General features: G+C 45.4%; 1 protein-coding gene across 6 annotated transcripts in view; it reads left to right on the top strand.

Moving 5' to 3' along the window:
• Positions 1 to 13,756, top strand: part of LOC111074807 (potassium voltage-gated channel protein Shaker) — a 114,605-nt gene that overhangs the window by 38,805 nt on the left and 62,044 nt on the right. Inside the window, exon 2 of one of the 6 annotated variants that reach the window (XM_041591900.1) lies at positions 9,808 to 11,029. The exons of the other annotated variants lie outside the window; for them this stretch is intronic. Within the exon in view, the coding sequence (XP_041447834.1) occupies positions 11,004 to 11,029 (26 nt within the window). The 5' untranslated portion in view covers positions 9,808 to 11,003. The remainder of the gene's footprint in view (positions 1 to 9,807; positions 11,030 to 13,756) is intronic. 6 annotated transcript variants of the gene reach the window in all.

Here is a 13,756-nt window from a genome sequence, read left to right as displayed (position 1 = left end):
TTGCCTGCCACTTGCGGCAGCTGCATGAATAATGTGAATGCACCACCAGCTCATCCCCGCCAGTCCCACCCTCTGCTACTCTTCCACGACTGTGTGAAGGTCGGAACGGTGCAACGCGGAGTCACAGACGACTGCAGACCACAGGAATCCATTTGGCTGGGGGGACCGAGAGCTCAGCTGATGAGCCTGCCACAGTCGTCTGCCTGCTGACGTCATCGTTCTGCCACCAGCCACCAGCCACCTGCCACCAGTCCTTCCGCCCTTCCGCCCGCTCCCATCCCAGCTGCCGTCACCTGGAGTCGCGCGTCTGCCCCAATCAAAGTCTATGGAGTTGGCTTTGCCATTGTCTTTGGCCTACCAGCATTTATTTATTTATTGAGCGCTGCGACAAAAATGTTCTACGAAGAAACTTGCCCCTTGCCACGGTGCGGGCGTCTGTGTATGACGACGACTGGGACTGGGACTGCGACTGCGACTACGACTACGACTACAACGGCGATGACGGCAACGTCAGCAGCGATTTATTTAGCGACAGTTTGTCGTTCATCTTTTTTTTATGGCCACTGCCTCACACTGCCCCTGCGACTGATGTTGCTGCTACTGAATGTTGCCGCTGCTGCTGCTAATGTTGCTGCTGTCATTTATTTGCCGTCATAAACTTTCAATGGAGGCACGCAAGCCAAGTTTTCATGTTCCACTTGCCTCCCGCTGCCTCCTTGCCGCCCGCTGATTTCTTTTATTGTTTCGCATATGACAACAGTCATTGGCTTCATCCAAAAATGTGACAGCGACAGCAGTAGCACCAGCAATTGTTGGAGACTTCCCCAGTAGGGCAGCACGCATTGCCGCCTCCACGTCTCCTCCTACGACTCTTCCTCTTGATTCTTCAGTTGTTGTTGCCGCTATGGCAAGAACTGACTTCCCTCTCCATATTGTGTGAGAATATGAAGCCAAAAGGCGAACAATAAGCAAATCATCTAAAGGGCAAACAACAACTGCAGCAGCAGCAGCAGCAGCAATACTGACAAAAATTATTGGCTATAGGAATAGATAAAACAAGAGAAAAAGCTTCTAGCTACGAGACTCGAATAATTGGATACCCTTGCTGAGTGATGCTTCGGCCCTGAGGGTTCCATCTGAGTACTTGTTTTGAGTGATCTTGTCCCACATGCGACCGGTGCTCGAAATAGATATAGACTAACCTTCCCTTGGAACCCTGTTTTTTAATATACCCTTTATAAGCGTTAGGTACCCTAATGTATATGTGCTTTCTGATTTCTGGTAGACTGCAATCTACAATCTCTCTTCAGTTTGTATATAGATTATACAGCTATATATATATTTTTTTGCTTTCCTACACCAGGACCAGACTTCGTATACCCATTTCAATGTTTGTTTTTCTGTATGAAAGTCATTTGGCATTTGAGCAGCTATCGTATCTGCATTCTTTATTTCTTGTGAGATGTGAGATATCTTAGTATAAAGCTGTTATCTACTATCTTTTATCTGGTACAGGAAAACCCCCGCCATTATTTCATATATTTTCCTACCCTATGTTCCTTTTTTCTAAGTTTGTTCTTTGTTTTTTTCTTTGATAGCTCATGAGTTTGTTCTTGTGTCTAATCGGAGCAGATATCCTTAGTAAATACACAATGTTGGTATTTTCTAGTCCAAATATTGGATTATTCTGTTGTTTTTCTCAAGTTTTTCCAGCTTTCTTACTCTCCATCTCCATCTCTCTCTCTCTCTCTGTGTTTGTGTTTGTGTGTGGCCCTTCTATTCGTATAAATAAAATTGTTCTCAAGTGGCTTGTATGACAAAGTGTCAGCCATAAGTGTAGAGCTTGTACACACACCCATACTCGTACTATAGATATATATATATACGAGTATATATAGGACTAGGCCTATTGGGCACTCGAGTGGCTGCAATTGCTGATGTGGCTGCTGCTGCTGCTGCTGCTGCTGCAGTTCAAACGCCAAATGGCAAACAACAACAGTGGCAACAACACTTGCAACAGCTGCTGCCACTGCTGCTGCAGTCATTGTTGGCGTCGCTGCTTTTGGTGCCGCCACTGCCTAATTGTTGTTGCTGTTGCTGCGTCGTAGGCCGACGACGCCTTTCGCCAGTTGGATGCCCCCATGATACTGCCCTGCCCTGCCCTGCCCGCATAGCTGGCGTCTGCGTTGCCCTTTTCTTTCACTCTCATTTGTACCCTGGGAGAAAGTATGATCGACTTTCAGCCCTCAGCTGCGCAATGCAGGGGAGCAGACATCACCGAAGTTTGCCTGAAGATAGCCCCCAATAATCGTTATACATTAACAGATATTGATCCTATTGATCATATTCGCAATATTCTGCGCTCATATTATCGCTGAATCTGCAAGGGTATCTAGTGCCTCGCTTCGCCAATGTTTTCCCCATCGTTGTGGCTTGTTTTTGCCATGTAATTTTTATACTTTTTACTGGCCTTTCTCTCAGTGTTGTTGCCGCTGCCGCTGCTGCTGCCGTTGCTGCCGCTGCTGCTGTGGCGACAAACATTCTTGTTGGTGTCCTTTATGTGTCGCGTTGCCGCTGCCACTGCCTGACATTTTTTTTCTTTCTTCTTTTTTTTGTTTTTGTTTTTGTATTTGTCTGCCATTTGTTTTTCCTTTCCATACATTTTTCGGCAGTCAGGCACAACATTTTCGGCTGTGGGTCTTGGTTTTTTTTTCTGGGTTTTGGTTTGTCTGAGTTTTCGGTTCGGTTTTTCGGTTCTGCAGCCTGATGTTGCTGCCGTCCACGTTGCAGTTGCACTCGTCGCGGAAAGCGGAAGCGTTGCTGGCTCCTTGCTCCATGCGGACCTCAATCAAGTCCTGCGGCATCAAAGTTTCGCCTCCACGTCCCTGTCACAGTGGTCCGGTCCATTGTTCCGGTTGCTTCTCGGTGCGATCCTCGACCTGATACTCGATCGAGTCCCCCCAGTTGCAGTCCCAGTTGGAATTCAGTTTCAGTTTTCCGCATCCCTGGGATCCGTGAGTGCGTTCGTGTGTGTGTGTGTTGGGGGGGGGCCATCCGCAGCATGGTCGCCGCCGCCGTCGCAGCCGCCGCAGCCGCAGTGTCGTGCAAAACGCATTCTGGCTGGCCACTGGATTGCCGAGCTCTTTTTGTTCAAGTTTTCTACATTTTTTTTCACGTGAGTTGTGTTCTGTGAAGTGGAGTTGCATCCATCTGCAGCAGCCACAGGAGCAGCTACAGGAGCAGCTACAGGAATAGCTATAGGAGCAGCAGCAGCAGCAGAAGTGGCCACAGCGGAAGGAGTCGCCACAATAGGATGTTCCTCTACAGTGCCATCGTTGATGATCTGGATAAAATGTAAATATTGCTACTGTGATGCCTCCATACGCCGGCTCGGTTTGTTTGCCATTTGCCATTTCTGGCTTTGATTTTTGGCTGATTTTCACCCATCAGAAATAATCGTAATTGAAATATTAAAAATTCATCCACTGGCAGCCGGAAAGCCGGAAAACGGAACGACCGGAAAGCAAAGCAAAACCAACCAAACCAAACACACACACATTCAATTATGCAAAAATTCTGCTCAAAATGTTGCTCTCTTTTGCTAGCTTTTAATTCTCTCTTGGTTTTGTTTTTTGTTTTCTGTTTTTGTTTTTTGTTGTTTTGTTTTTTTTGGGGAAAATCAATTGATACGCAAATCACGTTCACAATCCGTTCTCCGTTCTCCGCTCGCCACTTACACTGCTACTTGCGCCGTGCGACATCGTTGTGTGCGCTGACCCCAGCCGAAAATAAACTCCACTGACCGTTTGCGACTTTTGCTTGTCTCCAAAATGCGGCAACCCCGTCTCCGTCTCCCTCCCTGCCCCTGCCCATGCCACAGAAGTGGTGGGGTCGCCACCTGGATTGGGCACTGAGCACTGAGCGAAACTCGATGTTCGTTATGCCTTCATGGCTCAAACACTTTACAAAACTGAGCAGCAGCTTATATTTAATGTCTAGAAATAATTTGTCATGCATAAATGTATAGTAAGAAATAGGAGCGTGACATTTTCCTATATGTTTTATTTGTTTGTTTTAATTTTACTCTCATCCAATCTAATAATATTGGATATTGGCTGATTTCCTTTGGCTCTAGAATTCTACATAAAAATCGATCTGTCCAAGGACTTATCCGTAACTATTCTGAGCAGAGAGCAGCTATCCAAATATGCATTTACAAATATATATCTGTTCCTTTTATGCCTCCCCTCTGCGCGTATCTGTTTATCCATTTAGTTCTTGATCTGCATACAAATCCCTCTTTAAATGAATCTAAGGGTATATTATGCCTTCAAAACTGTCTTTGAATATGTTATTCTGTTATGGTATATTCTGTTGTATTTTTTGTGTGTTCTAATAGATTTTATGATTTTTAAAATATAGCTTATAATGTTTATGTTCCCTGGTTTCTACCGAAAAGTCTTCTTTGTAGATCAAAGAAATTTATTCCAATTTTAAATTGGACCCGAACAATTCTTTCCGAAATTTTCCTTTAATTCTAATATCCCATCCTTTTTCTTCCTCTTCAGCGTCGCCAATTTTCCGATCCAATTCCTATCCATCCCCCACCATTAATGAAATAATTTCATGGCACACGTCCCTTCCCATCCTTGTTCCGTGTCGGTGTCCGTGTCGGTGCCCTTCGTGGGAAATTCTGGCACACGTCGCCTATCCCTCTGTGTGACGTTCGTCATCTTCTTCCGTTTCGATTCAGCTCGTTCCTCTTTTAAATTGGCTTCTCATTTGTTGTCTGTTTATTGTCTGGCGCGCTTTGCCACACTACACCATGCACCATGCACCATACACCACATCCAACTCCCCATCCTTGCAGCCTGTCTCCTGTCTCCTTTTGGATATGGCTTGCAGTTTTGTCTAGCCCTCAAGTCGGTGTCTAAGCGGGCCATACCATATCTTTCAGTGGCGAAATGTGGAACAGCAGTTGGCTATAATTACACACACACGTCTCCCTCTCTCTCTATCTGCCTCTTTCTGTGTCTCTGTAAATTGTGTAACCAACAGACAGACAGACAGACAGACAATAAAAGAAAAAGTAACTGAAATTCGAACCCCTTTCTGTGCCCCGATTGCAACGTCTTTTGCCACCAAAAAAAAAACGAAAAACGTGGCAAGCATAAGTTGTTTGCCAAGGGGTGTGGGGGTTTGACAGGTGGCAGCCCCATAGCGCTGTGGAAGGTGGTGGGGGCGTGGGGTGTGGGGTGTGGGGTGTGGCGCCAAAGAAACGTTTAACGTTTTAGTTTCATTCTCATTTTCGCCCATTTTCTCATTCCCATTCTCATACTCATTTCTCGTTGCATTCATTTGCATTGCCTGCCACCAGGAGTCCTTCTACCGTTTTAGTAATCAATTTGTTGTTCTTGTTCTTGTTGCACCCAAATGCTGTCGCTATCGATATGTCTCTCTGTCCAACTGTGTGTGCCTGTGTGTATGTATGTATGCATGTGTGTGTCTCTGTGTGTGTGTGTGTGTGTGCGTGGCAGTCTCTGGGTCTATACTGGCGAAAATGTTCCATCGAGACTGGCAGTTGCATAAACGTCGCACGCGGACGCGGAACGAGCCGGGAAATCGTATTAAAACTTAATTTTCCTCCTCTTCGATTCACAATCCAACAATTACATAAATCCCCACCAGAGGAAAAGCACCAGAGCACCAGAGCAGCAGGCCAGCAGCCACAGCATAAGCGGGCAAGAGAATGAAATGGAATCCGATTCATGAGTCTGCCACGGTAACGCGACACACACACTCTCGTGTACTCGTGTACCCCATCAGCCCACCACCTCTCGTTATCGCACTCTCTAGCCTCACACACTCTCTGCAACGGTTAACCAAAGTACTGGCTAAATGAGGCAGCATCCGATTAGCAGTGATGCTGATGCTGCTGCTAGCGATATGTTCTCCACAGCTGCTATTCGCCCCCCCAATACATATGTACATATGTATGATGCATTTGTCCCATTCGATCAGTTTTGGTTTGTGGATTTACTGCCACTGGCATTGGCATGTCTGGCAAGCCAGAGCAACGAGCACAAGTACCCATACCAATTCCCCTGTAGCCGATCGATGGAAATACAACAGCTGATATTCCATTGAAATGCAATAAATTAAATTGCAAATTCCACTTTAAATTATGTGCCAGACATTTTCTACTGCAGAGCAATATGATTTTTTGTTTGTTTTGTTTTTGTTTCGTGGATTGTTTTGGTAACCTGCTGCAGTTATTCACCCTTTGTGGTCCTACGGATGCGAATGATGCCATTCGCTTATGGGAAATTGAATGCACCAAATCAAGTGTCATATCCGTAGTACATGAAATGAAGTGGATTGCTTATAAAACGTTCGTTTTCGTAGCTTAAGCACGTTTTACGCTCTCATTCATGCGCTCTCTGTGTGTGTGTGTGTGTGTGTGTTTGTATGCTCTCTTTCGTTCGTTCTCTTAGTCTCTCTCTCTCTCGTTTAGCCAGTTACTAATCCGTTCATCAGCTATATCAGCACTCTGTCTCGCTCTGACTCGTGTGTGCGTGCTCGCTCTCGCTTTGGCGCCTCTTCCTCTGCACCCCACCAGCACACCAGCCACCGGCCTGTGCTCCATTAGTGCGAGTGCGAGTGCTCGTGTTTGACGCTGTTCTCACGTGTATAGAGTGGCGTGCTCTCGCTCTCTTTCAAGCAGTGCCTTTTAAAGCAGTACCAGCAGCAGCAGCAGCAGCAGCAGCATCAAAAGCATCGCAGCAGCAGCAGCAGCATCACACACAGAGCTAACGGGAAACGTTTTGGCAAAATGTGAAACACGAAGAAATGTTTGTGATTGCTTCTGCTTCTACTTCTGCTATACTGCTGCTCTGCTGCTCTGCTTGTTCTTCTTTGATTTGATTTCGGGCTGTTGTTCGTTGCGTTTCGTTTCGTTTCGTTGTTCGTATCAGCCGTTGGTTGTTTGTACTCCTAGTGTTGCTGTCAGACGTGCTTGTGCTTGTCCCGCTGCGTTGCGTTGCGTTGCGTTCACTTTCGTTGTTGTTTGCCTCTTGGCGCGTTGCGTCGTTCTTTGCTCGTCGCTGTCGCCTTTCGCCTGTCGTCTGTCGCCTGTCACCGTCTCTGTCACTGACTTGTGCCGTGTGCCATTACCGTTTACCGCTTGCCGTTTACCGTTCGCAGTACACCGTTTGCTTTTCACCGTTATCTCTACCGTTGTTGTCTGTCTCCTTCTCCGTCTCCGTCTCTGTCTCTTGCACTTTGTTTTGGTTGTTGTTGTTGTTGTTATTATCAAATTTTAAGTTTCCGGCAATTCCGTTGCAGCTCTTCCTCCCTCCCATCTTCCAGCACATCCTCCTGCAAGTGAATTTCTCTGATTGTCTTCCGCTGACCTGCGCGTAACCCAAAAGTCTATATATATTATATATATCTATTATATTGTGTGTCTATGTGTGTGTGTGTGGTTGTGTTTTCCGATTAAGTTTGTGGTGCCGGCAGCCTAATCCCATCTGGTTTATTATCTTCTACGCGTATTAGCTGGTGTGCCTTCATCTGCACTCTCCATCCATCAACAAAATCTCTTTAGCAACTAACCCATTTCCATTGTGTACGTGCAGTGCAATCTTTTTAAGCAGAAACCCATCAGCTTAATTAAATATTATCCATAGTTGCCTGAGAGCATCGAACATAATAATTCGGGATTGTTTTGGGAGAAAGAGATGAATATCTCCTTGTATATCTGTCAGTAGTTTTTGTGTACCAGAGAGCTAAATCAAACCATATAAGTAGAGACCTTTACGCATTCTGTACGCGTTCAATTATAATCAAAGTCTGTTTCAATCTACTCCACTTTTGCTCCAAAGTAAATTAAAACTGTATCTCTGCCTGTCTGTCTGCCCTGTCTTTGCTTCTGTAGTGAGAGTCTGTACCTCCTTTGTTCAGCTTTTAATGCTCTTAGGCATTACAATACACATCTGTGTACATACATATGTGCTTGCTAATGGTTAAGCATTCGCCTAACTGAATCTAACCCACAAAATTGTCACAACTCTTTGAAGAGGTCGGAAAACCTATCAACTGCAAACGCCATTTCACATCTGTGAACCCCACACACACACACACACAGACAGTCACATGGAAAAACACTGCGATTGACCTACCCTATCGTATCCTCTACCCTTCTACTTACACCTCCCAATCCCAATCCCCATCCCCATCCCCATCCCAATTCCCACTCCCATTCTCCTCTCTAGCCAAGTTTTCATGTCGATGTCAGTGTGTCAGTGTTACATTGCCAAAGCCGGGTCCATGCCGTGTCCGTGTCCAAGTCCATGAGATGCCGACGTCTCACGAAGCTCTCTCTCTGTCCCCATCTCCTGCTCTTGCTCTTCTCTCCTTCTCTTTCCTTCAACCTATCGTTCTCACTTTCTCTCTCTCTCCTCTCTTTCTGCCTCTCTGTGTTGTACATTCTCTGTCATGCTGTCATGCTGCCTGTGTGTGTGTGTGTGTGTGTGTGTGTTGGGGAAACGTTTTGGCAAATGGAACAACGGGCTGCAATTTACATTTTGGACCGCGCGCGCGGCATTTTTGTTACGTATACGCAATGTGCGAAGCGAGGGAAATTCCTCTTTCTGACCGAAATAAACTGAAAATAAAGCGATAATAAAAACCAAATTAAATAACATATATACATTCCATGGAAATTAATATAGACTGTATGACATACATACATACAGCTCTATTCCTGTGTGTGTGTGTGTGTGTGTGTGTGTGTACTGAGTGTGTTAACTGGTTTGGTGGCTTTCCAGTTCTGGTTCTGGTTCCTGGCCCAAACGTAAACAAATTTCCTTAATGAAAAAAAACAGCGGAAGGTTGTGTGTGTGTTTATGCTGTATGTGTGGTGGTCAGGGGCGCATGTCTGCAGGAACAAGCGCCAGAAACAGCAGCAGCAGCAGCAATTTCCACATGGAATAAAGCAGCTGTGCGATGTTCTCGTTTTATTTACATTTATTAAAATTTATGTTTTTTTTTATTATTTTTTTTTGTCACTATTTTCGGTCTCTCTCTGTGTTCTCCCTCTCTGTCTCTGTGTGTGTGTGTGCCTTTCCCTAGGGCATTATGGCATCGCCTTGGCGTATGCGTAATATTCTGCTTTGTAATTATATGCGATACAAAACAAACGACAAAATTTGTGTTTAATTAATTAATTGAAACGAAAAAGCAGCAGCAGCAGAAGCAGTGACAGCAGCAGTGACACTGACAGTGTTAGCACTGGCAGTGTTAGTGCCACCAACCGAGCAGAGCGTCCAACCAGTTGACCGAGTGGCGCCAATCCGCTCGGTGCTGCCCAGCGTGTCTGCCCGCATATTTATTTATTTATTTCTTCCCAACTTTACTTCCATTTTGACAACGGCAATATGTACTCGTAGCTTTGTGTAACGCTCCAAAAACAGCTGCTTGCAACAACAAAAACAACAACAACAGCTGTGCGTGTGAGAGTATGTGGAGAGCATGGGAGCGTATGGGTGCGAGAGTTGAATAGAATATTATTGCGGCCTGCATCCAATAGTGGCACGACCATGGCGACCCAAGTGTTAGAGGGGGCAGCACGGCAAATAAAACACAGTGCCAATGAAACGTAACGAAACGATACGAAACGGAATGAAACACCAACAATAATAAATTAAATTTGATCCACCGCAAAAGGTGTAAATAATTTCACAGAGAAATTCAATTTCTTTTTTTTAATTGTTGTTTTTGTTTTTGTTTTTTCGGTGCCCCAAAAAGTCGGCCACAAAAAGTTGTCCGCAAAAGTGATACAGCCATACCAGGAAAAAAACCCAAATAAATAAATAAGCAAATGCAAAGTGGGACACAGAAGCAACATGTGTCCCAACCGCAGCAACCGCTGAAATGTAATTGCAAATGAGAGAGCAAACAAACAAAAACAAAACAAACAAAAATAAACAAACAACGAATCAACCGCAAGCTGCAGCTAAAAAAAAAAAAAATTTAAATCAAGTTTGGGAAGTGTGGGAAGGGAGTCTCCATTTGGAGCCCACTAGGCAGCTATATACGGAAAGGTGTGCCATCGATCGACCGATAAAAATAAGCCCGGGGGCGTCGATATACGTCCATATACGTCGATATACGATCTACGGTAGATTAGCAAAAGTCACGGAAAAATAGCACACAAATTTGCATGTGACATGCGACACATGAAATTATAAATTGAAGATTTGATGCATGTGATCCAAAGAATGGTCCATGGAATTCAGAAAGTAAATTCAAGAATTACCAAGATTACCAGAAGATATTTATTAGCCGGCGGTGGCGATACAGATACAGATCTACCTACGCTCGATATGGAGGATATGTATCGGATGCTTATCGCTTATCTGTTTGATATTGGCAGCGTTTCTATAGATATCGGTAGTCTATCGAAAATGCCACAAACTTCCGCAATTCAATAAGTGACAACACCAAATCGATAACCAAATGCCGCACAGCAAATGGAGCTGCCGGCAAACAAAGACCACAAACGACCACAGACACCAAACGGAGCCGAAGTTCCGCTGCTGCAACCGCTGCCAGTGCCGGTGCCGTTTCGTGATACAGTGAAACAAAGCTAACATCGACGTGCGACTGTGCAGGGGGGCTGGTGCCCAGCGAGAGGACGACCAGGACGTTCAGCAGGAGGCGAGTTTGAGGAGTGCTTTGGCCCGGGCAGCGGCCGTCATGCAGCTGCAGGCGGCCAGGGCCAAAGCGTCGAAGCCAGGAGGCCAGGAGGCGGCATTGTAGTCAGACAGTTGCATTTATCCCATCCATAGATACGACACTACGACACTCACAGATACAACAAAACGACAACGCACTCACACCACTTCATTCTCACACACACACACACACACACATACTCGTACAGATCAATACATTGACTGTGACGTGGATTCATTCGAGCCGCATATAGAACCAAAGCCAACATGCAGATGATACTTGTTGCTGGCGGGTAAGTGAACAGCCGAAGCGAAGGGTCCCTCAATCCCACACCTCCACAATCCAACCATCCAACAATCCCAAGCCACCATCCCAAGCCACCCACTTTCTCTTAATGTGTGTGCTCCCCCCTATTCCCCCCTATCTATCTTTATGTATTTATGTGTGTGGAATCAGTGCACTGATTCGAATCGTACTAACTGCTGTATGTAAATCTCAACTGTAACTGAAAGTGAACTGTGCCCTAACCCTCCCCAATTTATGTGTATCTGACATGATTTAGCTGTAAGTCTACAGAGCCATCTGAAAAGCTATTCAGATCTACGATCCGTGATCTCCAATCTGCAATGTGCAATCTCTTTTCTCGTGCTTTTTTGTTTCCCTTATTTGCCAATCGCACTCGACGCTCGTAGCCTTTGCTTGGCACTTGTATTTAGCATTTACTATATTAACCTTTCTATTTAGTCGTATATAAATATATATGTATCTATATGTTAGCCTACACTTTAACCATTTGCTAATCTCTTTCTATCTTTTCCCCTCAACTCTCTCTCTTTTGGCAATTATCTCACTGATGACTGATGTGCTTCCGTTTTGTGCTACCATCATTAGGTAAGTGTTATTTAATTTCTATCTACCAATGTCTTTCGAAAGTGCGTAAGTTAATGCCCTGGACCAGAAATACTCGTATGTTTAAGGGGACTTTACAGCTGGGAATATATTGTGTGTAAACATTGTAAACATTGTACGTTGAAGGGATATCAGTGGAGTGAACATTTGCAGCTGCAAATGGAAGACATCTTAGTTAATTTACAGGAGTGCAAAAAATTTATAAACCTTTGACCATCTTCATGCATCTTTTTGAAACATTCTTCGCTTATGAGGCATGAGATAAATTCAAATTAATTTAAATTTAATTTAAATTTAAATAATTAACAAATATAGCGGGTGGCATCCAAATATTTTGCATTCATGTATTTATCTGCATAAGCTGTGCATTGTTTTAATTTTCCCTTGGCATGATGCTACAAGCAGTGCATCGATTAAGCAGTGCGAATCTGATGAAGGCTCGACTGCTTCGTTCGTTCCCTCGTGTAAGCAGTGCATCGACCAAAGCTGTGCACATGTTTGTACATTCTATGTGTCATACTTTATGGTAGCCCCATTTGTTATGCTACCTTGTGAGGTTCCTAATTCAGGCTGGGATATGCATCAGTCTCTCCAGGGTCCGCTACAAGAAAATTTGTAGATTGTAGGAGAACTTCAGGTTTCGGGCTGGCCTTGAAATGCAATAGGCAAGGGAAGAAATGATGATGCGGTAGTTTTTGCTTTTGTGGTACTTGGTTTATTCTTTACTCTTTCTTTCACTTAATTGTTTACGTTTGATTGGTCTGTGATTGACTGTGTGGTGCGCTGGTGGACTGCTTAGTGTGGTGTTTTTGCATTTATGACTGCCTAGTGTAGTGTCTTGTGTTCTTGGCTTCTTGTGTTCGTTCTGAGGTCCTGCCTAGTGCAGTGTCTTGGGTGTGGGCCGATGGACTGCCTGCTCTTTCGGCCGATCTTGGCCCTTTTATGCAGCTGGCGATCGCACCTGAGACCCGGAAATAATTGCTTATTGCTAACTTATGTTTATTGGGTGACAATAATTGTGGGGCGTGGTAAGTGGGTCGAAGCTTGGTGCTTCGTTGACAATTGCTTAGTGGGTCAGTGTGTTTTGATAAGAGTGGTTAGCTGAGGCTGCATCGCAGTAGGTGCGGGCTGCAGTTGGGAATTGGGTTTTTGCTACCTCCGCACCGCAGAAGGTGATATCTGAATTTGGGTCGATGTTTCGATGCCGAGTGGTGGCGAAATATCGCCAAGAAGTGGGTGACCGAGAATTTCGTGCTATTTGTTTCGCTGATTGCGAAATAATGCAGAATGGGTAGAGTTGTTGATCGAGAGTTCTTAATTTTAGTAATTGCGTGCGTTGCTTAAGACTATTTTATTTTCCGGATGTGCTGACGCACCGCTATTTGTGGAGAATCGTGGCCAGAGCCATGGTTCGTTAGCTCTGTGTATATCAGTATCAGTTTTATAGCATTCAGAACTCCAATTGATATATTCCGTTGAAGGATATTCACCTGCTGTGAGTATGCGCGACAGCGTGACCGATGTGCTATTGTCCACGATATCGACATCGTTGACGGAGAACATCCACTTGAAGGTGAGCTTCTCGGTGGCCCCAAAGTCGTGCGACTGCTTGGGGGCCACGGACACGCAGATGACCTTGTCGTTGAGCAGCAGCAGCCGTCGCTGCTTGCACTTGACCATGAGGCCGGCCTGGTTGAACTCCATGTGGGTGACGCAGAAGGTAGCGCGGACGGGGCCCACCGTGGCCATGGGTGACGCTGCTGAGGGCGCGCGTATTGAAGGTGCCGGAGATGTGGCTGAGCATCTCCTTGAACGCCTGATACTGCTCCGCCTCACGCTTGCTCTCGTTCAGCAGCTCGGCGAGCAGCTCCAGCTGGGACAGGGCCAGCTGCAGGGACATGCGATCCTGATGGCCCTGCGGCGTTTACTTGAGCAGATCCTGCAGGAACAGTATAAACTGGGGAAAACGCTGCACCGGCTTCAACATCAGCCCAAAGAACGACAGACGATCGTGGCCGCTGATCTGCTTCACCTTGAAGAAGTCGGCCAATGCCGAATTGCGCTTCTCCTCCATCTTGGCCAGCTCCATGGCCGCCGAGAAGTTGTTGTT

This window comes from Drosophila obscura, unplaced genomic scaffold, assembly GCF_018151105.1.
Source record: "Drosophila obscura isolate BZ-5 IFL unplaced genomic scaffold, ASM1815110v1 contig_165, whole genome shotgun sequence".
Lineage (NCBI taxonomy): Eukaryota > Metazoa > Arthropoda > Insecta > Diptera > Drosophilidae > Drosophila > Drosophila obscura.
This window is presented reverse-complemented; position numbering and strand designations above follow the sequence as displayed.